A 16,529-nucleotide genomic window follows, 5' to 3' on the forward strand; every position below is an offset into this window, starting at 1 on the left:
CTTCCAGTGTTGCTGTAAAGATGTTGAACCCTGTGCTAGACAGAATGAGTTATCGTTACAGCAAAGCTTTGCACATGGGTTCATTCCAGTACAGAAAATGGTACTTGAGCACTTCTTGAATTGTTTTGGGAGTCGTCTTCAACTTCCCCAAACCATATCAGCTTTGATGTTGATCAATACAAATGCCTAAGGTGGAAAGACATATAGTTGTCTTGTGAAGTTATACAGAGCTATGACTAGAATTAAGTAATAACATTCATATAAGAGCAATGCAATGAAATCACAATTTTCTTGTTATTCTCCAAACTGTGAAAAGTCAACCACATTTTACAGACAAAGAAAATCCCTCATTATAGAAAACCTCAAACCTTCACTCACTGTCATGATTGCCTTCAGTACCAAATATGAATGCTCTGACACAAACACAAGGAAACAAGATACTAATTTTCAGAAAAATTCCTACCTTCCACAAGGACAATCTGTATACAGGATCCTGTTGATATCAGGAGTGCACTAAACATCTCTGATGTGAAGACCTTGATCTGTTGGGTGTACTTCACCTATTTGATGGTGACACAGATAAGAGCCATTGAAACTAACATTAAGTGGAATAAGAAATACCGAGACTATTTACACTTTAAAGTACGGTCCTCCTGACTTTTATATGCAGCTCCCTGGTCAGCAGCAGCACTGGACTGCTGTTTACTTGACTCAGACATAAGTAAGAATTTAATAAATGTAAATGTTAAAAGGAAGCTATAAAAGAGGCAAGCATTTATTTAATGGTTAATTGAAGTTAAAGAAAGGAAATAACTAGGGTGTTTTTTGCTGCTTAACTTTAGGAACACCTTCATTTTTCAAGACATCATGCAGCAAAAGTGTATAGATATTATAAAGTCTCTTCTAAATTCGAAAAGTGTATTTCATTAACACGCAGATCTGTTTCATCTTGGTAAATCAAATTATATCAGGGCATTGAGAAGCATTTTCTAAAAAACAATAGTTTTCAAACAAGAATTTAGAAACATTTGTTTTCCCCCCACCCTGACAACAAAGCCAATAAAATAAATAAAAAACAGTAAATAAGCGGAAGGTCAGATGTTCTGTGCAGTCTTTCATTGGCCTGGGTTACTATTATACACAAATAACATTATAAGTTATTAAATCAAACACAGGAAAATGGATAGTACAGCACACATCCTAAAGTCATGTGTCAAAGTCCTTTTATATATGATAATGAAGAAAAAGGAGAGACAGTGAAATGAAATTATTTGCTAGGATCACACATTTTGGTATATTGGGGAAACTGGGATTCATCTAAGTCCCTGACAGTGACAAACAATCATTAAGGGGAATGTACCTATTTGCACACAGTACTAAGGTGGTGAACCTTGACTTCCACTGAATCAGATTGAGACGCCGCTCAAAATATGCCTATTAAATTGATCAGTTTTGTGAACATGTATTTCCAAATGTGGTTCTTTATGGAAGGTGGCTCTATTGATATGTACATGAATTGCAAATGTGATGTGTGCCTCACTTATCCAACAGCACATTTCGTCTACAGCATCATGGATGACCAGCATCTTTAGGTGGTATATAGAAGTGAAATATGGTTGTTTTATGCATATATAGTGTCAGAACATAGGCCCTCATTCTGACCTTGGCGGTCGGCGGAGAGGCGGCGGTCGGACCGCGAACAGACCGGCGGTATTAAAAATGGCATTCTGACCGCGGCGGTCACCGCCGCGACCGACCGCCACTTCCCCACTCCGACAGCCACGGCGGTCATGACCGACGGGCTGGAGTCTGCGCACTCCAGTCCGGCGGTCGACCCAAGACCGCCAACGGTGTCATGACCCTGCTTACCGCCGCGGTTTCTGGCGTTCGGGAACCGCCATGCGAACCATGGCGGTAGGCACTATCGGGGCCAGGGAATTCCTTCCCTGGCACTGATAGGGATCTCCCCCACCCCCCACTGCCCCCCCCGAGTCCTCCCCCCACACCCTCCACCCCCCTGCCACCCCCCAGAGGTGGTACGAACCCCCTCCCCACCCCCACCCCGACATGCACATACACGCACCCCGACATGCACACACCCCCAACATGCACATATACACACCCCCTACACACACATATACACAACGGGGACACATACCCGCACACATACATGCCGACATGCGCACCCGCCGAACTACACACATTGCCCATAGGCACAGCAGCACTCCCCGCCCGCATGCACGCACTCACACACCCCCTCTACACACTCACACGCACACCCCCATGCACGCACACATCACACAACACCCCCCCACCCCCTCCCCTCACGGACGATCAACTTACCTTGTGCGTTGGTCCTCCGGGAGGTGACGGGAGCCATGGGGAGGTGACCGCCAACAGAAGACCGCCAACAGAAGACCGCCACACAGAAATGTGGGTCGTAATTCTGTGGGCGGTGTTCTGCTGGCGTGGCGGTGGAGGTTGACCAGTCTCCACTTTCCCGCCGACCGCCAGTGTGGCTGCTGGCGGTTTTCCGGCGGAACGCTCCCAGCGGTCAGAATGCGCACAGCGGCATACCGCCGCGGTCGGCGGTCTTCACCGCGGCGGTAACTCGGCGGTCTTGCGAAAAGACCGCCAAGGTCAGAATGACCCCCATAGTCTCTGAATCCTCTGTGTATTTTATATTCAACACATTACAACCTGATGGTGAGATGTGTTAGTATTAAGTATGAGTGTTCTGGAAACTTAGGATCTTGTGCAATGGCTTGAGTTGTCGTGGCCAAACGGGAGTGCCACAATAAAGTATAAGGAAGATAAATGTCTATGCCATTTAAAACAAAATATATATATATATATATATATATTTTGTTACTATAGATGCACTAATGGCTGGAGCAACTGCAGATGTATTGATCATGAACAGTGCTAACACAATGTTCCCTGTGTTCCTACTTGCCAAAACCCGAGGGTACTTCACCGGTGCAGAGGCTGATATCCTAGAGGTAAAGACTACTAGTCTGCCATTGTAAAAGACCCCACTTCTAAACCAGTATATAAAGACTGGATGAATTATTGTTTTAACTGATGCAAAGGCAGCTATAGTAAAGTGGGTATCAGAAGATGGGAGGAACCTTGCAAACCAAAGGCCAACTTACAAGTGCTTTCCTTCTCCTCTGTGTGTGCCACTGTGAGGTATTAATGTTTGCGATCTATAATATACCAAATCAGTGATGAACATGTTCCTAGCTGATACATCACCCTTGTCAATACAGAAACTTACATATTAAATATTACATCTTTTTACTAGATTGCTGTCCGAGCAGAAGGTTTGGAACAAACTCTCAGGAAACAGAATATTCCATTTGCTGAATATCCAATGTGCAAGAAAATCCAGCAGATTGTAAAAATGGTAAGGCATTCGTTCACGTTTGTTGAACAAATTATTTACACAATACATTTAATGGCAGGAGTTCCATGAATACCATGGCACATGCATTTCTACTTTAGACAGTTGATGCCTTTCAAACATAGGACATACACCCTTCGAATTTCTTTCACAAGCTCCCACTATGTGCACTATTGCAAACATCGACCATTTTAGATTATCATTGAATCTCAAAAAAGGATCGCTTTACCACATTCTTATTTAGATTGCCTAAATAGTTTTAGTTCTGAGTTATAAGTAGTCAACGATGTAAATTTCACAGATTCCTGTCAGATGTAAATCTATCACCAGGCTTTTTAAGCCAGCAGCATTGGTGTGAATGCTGCCAACAATGGTCTGAATGCTGGCATCAGTGGTAGGAATGCTATCAGGATTTTCTGTATCTTTTAGGAACCAGTAGATTTTATAAACACTCAAACATTTGTAGTCTTCTGTTCAGGAACACTAAATTTGCATTTAACAATTTCCAATTAAACTAAATTGTGCCTAACAATGTATATTAAATCAGTCTTTCATAGGCAAAGATCTCCTTTTTCTTGTACCATTTATAAATTTACTAACAAGGAGGTACAATAGTGATATTGACTCAAGGCACACACCTATTTCATAAAAAGCATTTGCAATGCAATAGGTTTCGCATTTACTTGACATAGAGATATCGGTGTTGTAAATGTATACCTAGACGTTTCTTGCCATATAAATTAGTCATCTGTGCCACATAATTCCAGTGGCCCTGCCTATAACTAAAGAACTTCCATTTACTGCAGAGAGTCTTGCCCTGATGACCTCAAACATTTCTTAACTTGTGTTAAGTACCGTTTTCTTGTAATTTATTTTTAATGTGGGTGGTGTGTGAGGGACTATTACTGACATTTTCAGAGAAATGTGTTTGTTTCATGCAGCATCCATGGAAAAAGTTTTTTTAAAGACCAAAACAGGACCTCACATATGAGAAACGGGAGGGTGTCACAGAGGTTATTTGCAGTAATATTAATGAGCTGCTGCTGTGTTACAAGTATTGAAATTCCTGAATGTTAGATGTGAACACATTAAGAATTTGGATGGTTGTTCCTTTGCATTGTCAGTGACCTGGCCAAAGAGGGCGAACTAAATCATACATTCAAATCTGTTATGTACAGAGGCCACCAAAATAAGTTTGGCCCAGGTCCCCAAAAATCCTTAAGATCCCCCACTGGAGAACTAAGGCAAAAGTATGAAATATGTGGTTGCAAAAGTAGGGAATTGGATTAGGCTGCCTTTGTCAATAGGTGGGAGAGTCTTATGAAGAAGGTTCTTCTCATGAAAAGCATTTGCTAAAGAGTTTACGACAGACATGGAGCTTTACATAGGGCAAAACTGAGTCATGATGGCTGATATGTCTTCACTGCTGTTACTAAGAAGAAGTTGGAGCTAGAGTGGTGACTTTTAATGAACGTGACAAGTGCTAATCTGTTTAAACAAACATTTTTATCCCACGCTTTCAGAGGCGGAAACATACTATTATATGCTAAGCAAGGTCACAAGTGGCGCTTAAGTGGCAGCGGAATGGGAGAAAAATGAGAAATTGTAGGTGTAGTATATGGGATGAAGCACATTATTTTGTGAAGTGACAAAGATTTTTGAAGCCTTTCCAAAAAGAGAGAGGAAGAAAGTGTGGACAGATTCTCCCTGTGTGTAAAAATCACTGGTGACATCTGTTAGCGCATCAGACCTTCTTAAGTAAACTTACAAGGGAGACGCGTGTAGGCCGATGGACCTTTTGACTGCGCTTTGAGAAGTTCCCGTCATATAACCCCGTACCAATACAAATCAATAGCAAATAACAATCAATTACATTATTAATCAATAGGAGGCAGTAATTTGCACACACCATGGACTCTCGGCCACAAATAATCAGACCTTTATATAAAAGTTAGAATTTGTTAGAGTGTTTATTTCCCTGTATTAACAATGCTAATGTCACATAACTTAATCTCAATATCAGATGATAAACATACAAAAACAATACTGGCTGACCAAAGCAGTGAAAGAATTGCAACCTAATCAAAACTTGAGCCACTACAAATTCTAATGTTACAGTAGAAATTAATAGCAAGAATAACTGCGCAAACAAAATGACATACATTTAGATTCAGCAAAGAAAAGACATCAACTATTATTCAATGTAGCTAACTTCATCAGTGAGAACCCTAAATAGCATCAGATTAGAATAGCAAGTTTGGACTTCATGCAAACACAATTTAGTCAACATGACTTTTGAAAAACATCTAACTATGGCTCTATCAAAATAGCGGTTGGTACCTAGAAACAAAAACAAATAGACATAACAATCAGTAACATCATTTAATACCTGTCCCCAATATGGTTCAGCAAGCTGTGACAGTCTTCGACAACAGGACATCTGTTCTGTCAGCAAGACATCAGGATTCAGCATCAAAGTTCAGAAAAAGCAAAAGTTTTGTCATGCTGTTTGGAAAAGAATAATCGAAAAATGGGCTTCTCCTCTCTGTGCAGTCTGGCTAAGTTAGATTTCCTAAAACTACTTCCCACATCCTCATTGGTCAAAGAATCTCATGTTTGCATTTAGTCCAATGAAAATAAGACCCCATATTTAATGGTTCACATGTTGATGATTGGCTCCTCTTCTCTTGTTCCCATCGTTCGTCCCGCAAGGTATCAATATTGTTGCAACGTATACCTCAGTAAGTGCATTCTTCTTCTCCTGGGAAGGTCAGTCTTACACATCCTATGATATACAATGTCTCCCTAGCTAGTACAGCATTGTCTAGCAAGCAGTTTCTCATGAGAACTAACTTCAGCTACGAGCATATGGTCAGTACAGAAGAAAATCACAATTTAATTCTCTAAGCAACCATTTTGTCAGTCGCCTAAGAAATGCAGCTTGACATAAGGTTGTGCAACTAGGCAAAGACCTCGCTAAGTTAAGGCCAACGATTAATAAGGCTAATACATAAATCATAACCCTTAATCTGACATATTACTAAATTAATCAAACATAAACTCAACATTTCATATTATTAAGCCATGAATACGTACACTTCGTAAACATTGGCGGCCACTCAGGTGGGTGTGCCCTCAAATGCGTGCATTATTTTTCTCTAAGTTAATACATTTTTTATGCAAATCCAGCACTCAAACTTCATGAAAATTCATTAATAAACTCAGCGTTAACACATCCAACAGACATCGGAGTATACCCAACTGAAAGCACCTTTCCATGCCATAAAGGATGACAGGGTATCCATTTAAAACAACTTCAAGCTCAGCATCTATGTGAATTCTTGGTGCTGAACGACTTATGGCTTAAAATCTTCTACAAAATCACCTTAGTTTCATATAGCGTGAATTCGACCAGCAAGAATTGAAACACTTTATAGGAGAAAGAATTCAATTACACAAGTGCATATTCATTTTACTGGGGCATTGGAAGACTGAGTGAATTGCCCAGAATCACAAGATAGTGAACCAATGCAGATACTCAAACCTTGTTCCCAAGATACAAAGGGAGCAGTTTTTGAACTATGCCAGACTTGTAACATTTACCTTCTAATATGCACGAATCAGAGAAAGGGTGCAGTTCAACAGGCTGTCCCTAGGTGTCCCTTGGAACCTCTTTTGACCACAGAAGGTGCTGCACCCTACATTCTTGAATTCAACACATTCCCAATGACCTTTGGGCGCAGTGCTGAAAAATGAAGCACAGCACCAATTTTGTGAAAAGTTTTACCATGTGCATTCAGGTTCTGAGGAAGGGGAGACAAGAGAAATATTCATTAAGAATGCTACATTAAGTGAAGCGTGGGAAATGTAAGCAGGAACAACATGGTTACTTTAGTTAAGAGCAAGAAGGTTCTTCAAATGAAAAGGAAAGCTTTGCCAAACACAAGCAGGAAACCAAGAAAAAAACAAGTCCCCCAAAGAACAGATAAACACAACAAAGGGTAATTATACAGTAGTTAGTCCCTGCTCAGAAAGAGACAAAAGAGGGACAAAGAAGCATGACTGATTACAAGCAAACAATGATTTTTAATGACACTGAAAAAAACAAATGAACTGGCTTTAAACAAACAGACATATACAAGAGGCCGTACGCTTACGCTCAACCTAAAAAAGGTTAATAAAACCAAAACAATGTTGATGAACTTTGCTACTAGAGTCATGAAGAAGAGACACAGAAATGGGTTTGTCTAATGATAATATTCGTATTGAAAAATGTAGGTTTTACTCTGTGCCTGAAACGTCACTTGGTCTGGCTAGAACAGGTTAAGGCATTAAATAAACAGGATCACTTCATTTTACAGTGTTGGCATATGAACAAAGTATTTAGGTGCTATTATAGTGCTCCATCTGAGTTTAAAACTGTTACTAGTAATGGAGGCAATTTGGAGCTCTCTTGGCAGCTAAGGTCCTTGCCTGTATGTTCCTAGCAGGGCACCACCCATCATATTGAGAAATTTCTGGCTCCCTGGCGAGCAGAGTATTGATGCACGCGCTTCTGCTGACATGTCATGAGCACTTTTGGAAAAGCTCAACTAACCACCATGCAATAGCAACCTGTCAGCATTACACCCCCCTAAAGGGAGGAGACAACAAATCAATGGCCTTAAAATGCAAGGTGTTTGCACTCTGAGCATACAGACTATTGATTCCCTGCAGATAGCAGCCCCAGGCTGGAAAGATATGCATTGAAAAGAAAACCATGTAAATGGGTCCAACTGAGGTATAGACCAAGAGCCTGATTTATAATTTGGCAGATGGGGTTACTCTGTCAGAAACAGGATCGATATCCCGTCTCCTATGGTACAATTCCCTTATATTCTATGGACATTGTAATACAGCAGACTGGGTATTCATCATGACATGTTTGTGATGGAATAATTTGTCCACCAAAATCTAAATCAAGCCCCAAGTTATAAGCCGCCAGGTGACCCTATGGCAGATGGGTGACCGGGTCAGGAGTATCCCACGCTAGTGCCTGCTGAGCCTCTGCTTACAGAAACATAATGGTTGTCCCAATGCTAAACAAGGTGAAGGAACTTCAATTTTGGACACACAGGAGCGTTGTCAAATTACAGCAGGACCACTGTTCTGCCAGACTCTAATTGGTGCAAATAGTGTCTGATTACATAAAGTGATTGAAGGGTTCTCTGGTAATAGTATGGAGATAGTTTAAACAGAGGTGCTCTTTGAACCTGGTTATTTAATGTGTGACTACTGCAGTGACAGATTCCACTGCAGACGTTTTCATTACTTACAAAGCAACTGCACTAGGTCATGTGAAAGACTATAAGTATCCCAATGACCCTCTCTGATGTACGGGCATCCAGGGCCCCAACTTCTCCATAGGTAGACCCTCTCAATCAGCACATGCTGGATGGCTGGTCTGACAACCTATGGCACTCTCCCTCAGGGAGATGCCAGGTTTTTCCTGTACCAGCAGTCAGAGGATCCTTATGCAAACATCCTGTGACAAGCAGCTAAAACTGCCAGTTTATTCTATCTTTCAGCAGGTTGCCAGAAGCCCAGGTACACACTGATTTTGTGTGCCTATTCTACTGGCCAGGATTTAAGTTAAAATGAGAGACTCAGAGGAAGTCAGTGCAGTTCTATTTTGCCCATGCCCTGGGTAAAGTGTTACTGGCTGAGTCTTATGCAGTGACATGTCAAATGCTATATGCTTTCAACAGCTATACAAATTGTAATTACTGGTGAGCTTAGTATTGCAAAGCATTTTAATTTTATAAAGTTGTTTAATAATATCTACTACTATTGTTCGCTATTTCCACAGCTGATGGGCTTTAAGGCGCTGCCTGCAGATGCCCCATTAATCTCGGCTTACATCAAGCTGTTTGGTCAGGAGATGGCTTTCCTTGACATTGACAAGGAGTTTATTCAGACTGCCATTAAGGTAACCACTGCTCCATTCTGTATTCACATTGCCTTCTACAGCAGCAATACCTCTCATTCAACGATTTTCTGGTTTATTTCTATTACCACAGGCTGTCAATGAACCAGCAGCAAGGCACAGTATGGTAAAAACGTCTATCAACAAACTTCTTAATGGTGTTGTTGGACAATTTGCCCAACCGGTGTTGGCAGCTGAGGTTCGACAGATCGTTCCCACCTGTGTTGGTCTGCCCATGGAATTGAGCATATATTCTGCTGCTGTGGCAAACGCTGCTGTTAACAGTATGTTTCTAATATTATTTTAATGAATACTTAAATCAAGAAAGGATGATGTGAACAACAGTCTATTATTGAACAAGTGCTGCACAGGGAAGCTTGCCTCTTCTGAATGTTTTTGTATTTCTATTTTAATATTAATCTTTCTTTTACAGCTGATGTGAAGGTGTCTCCCTCTCCGTCCTCAGATTTCAGCCTTGCTCAGCTGCTTGAATCTAATATCCAGGTTCACGCTGATGTTGCCCCAAGGTAAAATAATGATTCAATCATTTAACCACTGAAGCCTGGCAGCTGGCACACATATGAGTGAGAAAAATGATCATTGTTAATATCCAGGGTGACTAAAGTGCCAAATCCCTAGTGAATTGTTTTTAGTTCTAAAAAGTGAGATATAGCAGTTAGGCCACAAATATTATTCAGCTGCACTAGGTGCTGAGATGACAGGTGGCTGAAGGTAATTGTTCTGGATAGTATGTTTGCACCTATCTATGTCTATTATTTGTTACATCTCATGAAATTGGGGATTGGCAGTGAATTCCCAGATTCAACAGTAGAACTATGTGGGATTTAACAAACACGTGTCCCCCCGCTCTAAGCAGATGGGGAATGTGTGCTAGGAGACTTGTGCCTTCCCCTTGCCCTAGCCAGGTACTGGGGACAGGGGCAGTGCCACAGTGCAGCCCTTTCCAACAGCTCTTTTACTTACCAGCTTATATTTTATTGTTTAATGTTTCTATTCAGTGAAAAGCGGGATATGCAATATTTCATAAACACTGATTGCTACCACATGACTTAATAGAGTATGTGGCACTTAGAAAGAGAGTGGTTCAACCTTACCCCTTTTCTACTTTAGGCACAACAGTTTATCAACTGTACATTACAGTTACCAAACAAAAGGGAATTTTAAAATGAACCTTGAAAGGCTTTTGTGTATGAACACCTACCACAACCCCAAAGCACAGAAAAAAAATAAGCCCCACATGTTCAAGATTACGAGAAAGACAGGAATGTGTTATGATCCACAGGCTGTGATTATTATGCATTTGGCATGTGTGTCTGTATATCCCATACCAGCACAAATACACTTTCAAACTGCTTTTCAAACTCACAGGTTCTTATAAAAAATATTAAGTAGGCCTAGTCAGGTGGTCAAATATTTCTAAAACTAGAAACAATACTATCTTTGCATCTCACATGTGCATATTTGCAGATATTTACAATATCTACCTTATAATATTAATATGAATCATACTGATGATAGCTTAAGGATATTTTCAATTTCTCAGTGTGTTGAAATGGTCAAGCTGAGAAACGAGCATCGAAAATTAAGGTCCTGATTTAGGACTCGGTGGACGGGTTACTTCACCACAGCGGTAACGGATATCCCGTCTGCCAAATTCTAATTCCCATATAATGGGATTTAGATTTCAGCGGATGGGATATTCGTCACAGTTGTGATGGAGTAACCCATCCACCGAGTTCTAAATCACGCCCTAAGTTAGTTTACCCTTCTTAACCAACTACCAGAACAATAATCTTCACAACTCTGGGTCTTTGGCAAGAGGAAGGTTTTAGGTAATAGGCAGTGTTAGTTGGAGACATTCTTTCAAGAGGAAGAGTGTCATATTAGTGTAGTCCACTAGGGCGGCCGAGTGAAAGTGGTTCCACTAGTGCAGGCTGATGAGTGAGTAGCCACAGACATTTGATGTCTGCTACACCAAAGCCCCCACAAAATAGGTTTAATTGATGGCTGGTGCAAACGAAAAGCTTCTTAAAGCTATCTTTTTTTAGCCTCGGGTTCTATGAGTCAAGTTGATAGCGTACACCAGGCGAATCAGGAAGGTATAAAAACAGCAATTAAAAAAGCTAGTAAATTAAAAGAAAGGACATGTTGTTTTAATCCATGCTATGAGAAAGTTACCTACACTATACCGTTCTTACCAATCACACTTTAGAAAACGAATAGTTGGGAAATATAGGAAAATTATTTAATCATTTTGAGAAAACTTAATGGGAGCAACAAAATGCTGACCTTACCAGAAAACTATAAATGACTAACAATCTGTCTGGCCTTTTAGCAGAACATGTGAAGGATTCTAGGCCGATTCATGTTATGACTACAGTTTAATTGGACAGTGAGCATTGCCTCAGTGAGTGTAGTTGCCATTGAGGTTCAAGCATAACCAGCTTATTGGAGCCAAAATAGTTCCTCTTTAGATAGAAAGGACGTCCATCTAATTCAGTGATGAATGTTTCCTTCACTGAGTCACTTGGGTAAATCAAACTTAATTATGAGCTTAAAGTGACAACAAAATGACAATGTATAGCACAACATTTACTTCCAAGAAGCACTATTAACATACCGGTTTAAGACTTCTCAACAAATATGATGATAACTTGACAATATAGAGGTTGTTTCAACAACTCTAATTGGACCATTCAATTAGGTTGAAGGTCTATGTGTAAATCTAATGCTATACGTGGTCCAGGGATTACATACATAACTGCCTCCTGGAAGTGACTGAAAAAGTATGATCATCTGAAAATGACCTGTTGAATATCTTTAAATGCCAAAGACAGGGGAAGAAGCCTCTCATTAATACAACCCAGATATTGAATTACTCTTCATGCAAGTATAAGGTGGAAGAGCCAGAACCGTATCAGCTTGCTTCTCGAAAAAATGTAGCAAGAATCCAAAATTATGAAAAGTAGATTAAAAGGGTAGTAAGGAGACACTAGACACACATACATTTTTGGCAAACCTTCATCAATGAGGTTGCTGCAAACTAACTTGAAAAACCTTGCAATACTTATAACACAATTTGTGTAGAGTAAGTTGATTTGAGTTGTTTAACAGTGTCCAACTAATATTTGAAGCGCAGTTGAGCCCTTGCTGACCCCATGGAGTATACCTGCATCAAAGCTGCACGACCCAGGGTGATCAGCCTTGGCCTTGGCACACTATTCTGTATCTTCACGTCCCCGACAAAAGTGATCCCAGAACCCTGCAAGAGGTATCCAATAAATCAGGCCTCACTATGGCCTGGGAAACTTGTAGCCGGGGGGGGGTGGTTCTCTTAGGAGGAGGTGCCCTTCCCTCCCACAGTGAGAGACATGTATAGTCAGTCTCCAGCTGCTTGTGCTGACTCACACTTCTTAAAATCCCCCAGGGGATGCAAATGGGCTGGCAACAAGGAATCTACTGCCACACTTCAACCCAGGCCACAACTGACATTTCCAAGCCAGCCCACACTAGTCACACATACCGGATTCTCTGATGCATTCTCCAGGAGTGCTGATGTCTGCATGCACATAGTGAGGTGGGAGACTTCTGCGAGGGGTGAAGAACTGGACATGGCCTATGCTGGGCCATGAAAAGCAGGCTACAGTGGAGGCCACAAATCCTGGGAGGAGGAACCTTCCCTCCCCTGACAATGCATGCAAAAGAGTAAGCTGCTCGTGCTGCTGATCCCCTCCTCCAAGTCCTCCCAGGGTGGTAAGCAGGCCTCTGGCAGGACACCAGTGCATCAGACCATCTAAAGGGAAACTTGTGCAACACAGAGTCCACAGCCATATAGATCGCTGGGGGGAGAGTCAGGAAACAGAACCTGAGTCGGTCACCCCTGCATGGGTTTGGGGGCACTGGGTGAGTCCTGGACATACCACACATTGGAAAGTATCATCAAGCAGACCCCAGAGACCTGTGCAATCGGAAAGACAAGGGCATGGGTGCCCAATCCAAAAAGATACATGGTTCCCTCCTCTGGTGTTACCAGACTCCCAAGGATGCCTAACTCCCACAGCTCCCTACAGAACCTGGAGATCTGACAACCATCCTCCAGGCCATTCGGTCCTCCCTGCACACAGTGGAATCCAAAAAAGAAGAAGTAGGAGTTGATGTCTCTAACCTGCGCCAACATCTCCAGAGTGTGGCGTAGAAGGTGACCAAAGCCTAGAGCAGGGTCTTGACCCTTGACGATAACATGGCATTCCTTAAAATGATGGCCCCTAGGCCATTGTTTACTGCCATTGCCCTGGTAACCCAAGCAGAGGAAGAGGAAAACAGGTTGCGACTGAATAAATTATACTTTTTGAGTTTCCTAGAAGAGACAGAGATTAAGGACCCTGAGTCTTCCCTGAAATCCTGGTTCACGTCCTGGATACTACTAGATTGCTCGTCCAAGTGGTTCACAATTGAAAGCAAGCACTGCTGCCAGACAGGACATGCTCTACAGGCCCCTGAGACTTCTGATTATCGGAATATAGAACTATAAAGACAAAGACATGATCCTCATAGGGGCGAGAGAGATGGGAGATTTCCGCTATGGGTCATTCCAAAGAATGATCTTCCCAGAGTATACTTGGGAAGCAGTTCCAATCCATCAAAGAAGTCAAATAAAAACTTCACACCATTAGCCTATGTTATATGCTGATAGTCCCAGCACACCTCAAAGTCCTCTTTCAAGAGCAATCCCTTTTCTTTGATACCCCTAGTCAGTGTGATGGAGAGGCCTGACCTACGGGATATGAGGTTGTTTCCTGAGCCACCTCTCTTGTGCACCAGTGGCTGTCCTGCAATGATCCTCCAGGAACCGGGCCACCACTGATAGGGGAGATGCCGTACACCCTCTTGCTTAGCCCCCAGTGCCCCAAGATACCAGAAACTGAGAGACCAATTAATGTAGATAACTTTCATCAATAAGGTCACCTCTCTCCATGAGCTTCAAATCAAGAAGAGAATCCAGATACAGACCCCTTGTGCTAAGCCCTTCTGACTACTATGGTTTGTTCTGGAACTATACAGCGTGACTGGAAGAATGACTGCTTGATCCTGGGTTGGAGGGGGCTTTAGTAAAAACCCTGTTATCTTGTGTCTGTGTTTGTTTATGAGTTTTGTTAAAGGGGGCGTTTGGGACTAAAGATGCTTCTGGGGAGGATGTTTAGGGTGGAGGGTGTTGTTGGGGGAGAGGACATGGTGATCTGTCATTAATTTGTTGTTTTAACCAGCTAGACCCTGATACATAACATGCATCTGTATTTTTTCCACAAATGGCTCACCAGAATGGGGACATCTCTCACAGTGTCTTCAACTCATACATGACCCCAATATGAGCACAGCCCAGAGAAAATGATGCTCTCCTTATTGTCTTGGAATGTAATCAGTCTCCTTGAGCTCATAAAACGATCTGCAGTGCTGAAGCATGTCAAAAGATTTCAACACTCAATCATAATGTTACCACTCTGGTTTCACAAGGGGCTTCAGTGGGGTGGCCACATTTTCCTATGACAGTGATTAACTGTATAAATGGTAACCTTGGTCGATTTGTGGGGTAGAAGGTCTCCTACAACTGCAAAAATACAACCTCCTCAGTATGCACTTGCTACCGCACCTGGCATCAGCTGCCCTCCATGACATGGAAACAGTTCTCCTTGCATTCCCAATGGATACAACTATTGCTGGGGGGGGACTTTAATGCCCCCCAGACCCTGACAGGGATGCTTCAGGACCCCTACACATTCATGCATTCATGCAGCCACTGAGCAATGCAATTTAAGACCTGGATAGACTCATTAGGGCTTTGTGATATTTGGGGTAGTAGACACCCTGGAGAGGGAGGCTCTATCCATACATTGGCCACACATAATACCAACTCTCGCATTGACATTGGTCTACTCTTACTCCCTACAGAAAACTCTATACAGGTTCTAGCTACCAAATTTCTCTGCAGTAGTATATCTGACCACTCACTCTTCAATATGGCCTACAATACTTGGGCCCAAGACCTCTATGGCACCTAAATGTACTCAAACTCACAACTTAAGGACTTCCTGGCCACAGAGATTACTGCTTACTTTGACACTAAACAGAGGTCGGTGTATTCTCCCACAAAACTCTGGGTGGCGAATAAGGCCACTGTATGTGGACTGGTGAAATCCTATGTTAGATGGTGTGAAGGTGCCAAAAGACAGGCAATCACATAGCTGGAAGATCAATTCCTCTAAATTAGGAGATGGGCCTCGTCTGAGGACTTGGATGTGTCTCATCAGAAACTAGTGCATGTCAGGGTCTCCTTATGACAACTGGCCCTGGAGGAAGCTTGTCAGTGCTGGAGGGTGACACATAGGGTACACGAACATGGCAACAAAAATGGGAAAATACTCTAATGGATTGCCACCAATGTTGACTGGTCTGCACCTTAATCAAAATGGCACACACATTTGCGTCCTATTAATGAGACTTATAAGCCCACTGTCCTGGTCCCCCTGAGAAACTACATGCCCTTTTGGTGGTAGACATACCCCCCCATTATCAAAGATGTTGAGAGCTGCACTAGAGACCACCCTAGTAATTGAGGAATTAGAGGAGGCAATACTAACTCTAAATACCGCAAAGGTTCCAGGACTATATGAATTCCCTTCCAAATATTATCAAAAGTATCAAGACATGCAGGGCCCACATCTCCTGGTGCTATATCCAAGTGCTTCCTTGCAAATATGGACTCTATCATTGTGGTCATCCCAAAATCCATCAATCCTAACTCCAAACGTGAAGCCTTCCAACCCCATTTCCCCGGTAAATATAGCGCTCAAAACCTTTGCAAAGTTCCTTGCTCTCAGACTCAATCCTTTTCTTTGCACACTTGTCCACCCTGACCAATGTGACTTTATGCTGGGTTACAGTACCAGACACTGTATTAGATGATCACATATGGCACTTGCCTGTGCCGGGGAACTCCAAGACCTGTGTGCCCTGGTGATCTTGGACTTCTAAAAGGCGTTTTATTCCATAGACAAGACTTCTTGGACAAGGTCCTCAACCGCATGGGCTTTGGCCATCGCTTCCACTCCTTTGTGCAGTTCTTTATGCTCACCAGATGGC

General features: G+C 42.2%; 1 protein-coding gene across 1 annotated transcript in view; it reads left to right on the forward strand.

The window, feature by feature from the left end:
* The window catches only part of LOC138293930 (vitellogenin-A2-like), a 76,755-nt gene that overhangs the window by 25,253 nt on the left and 34,973 nt on the right, over window positions 1-16,529 (forward strand). The window contains exons 12-15 of the mRNA XM_069233208.1: window positions 3,308-3,409; window positions 9,255-9,374; window positions 9,466-9,655; window positions 9,805-9,898. Of these exons, the coding sequence (XP_069089309.1) occupies window positions 3,308-3,409; window positions 9,255-9,374; window positions 9,466-9,655; window positions 9,805-9,898 (506 nt within the window). The remainder of the gene's footprint in view (window positions 1-3,307; window positions 3,410-9,254; window positions 9,375-9,465; window positions 9,656-9,804; window positions 9,899-16,529) is intronic.

This window comes from Pleurodeles waltl, chromosome 4_2 (assembly GCF_031143425.1).
Source record: "Pleurodeles waltl isolate 20211129_DDA chromosome 4_2, aPleWal1.hap1.20221129, whole genome shotgun sequence".
Lineage (NCBI taxonomy): Eukaryota > Metazoa > Chordata > Amphibia > Caudata > Salamandridae > Pleurodeles > Pleurodeles waltl.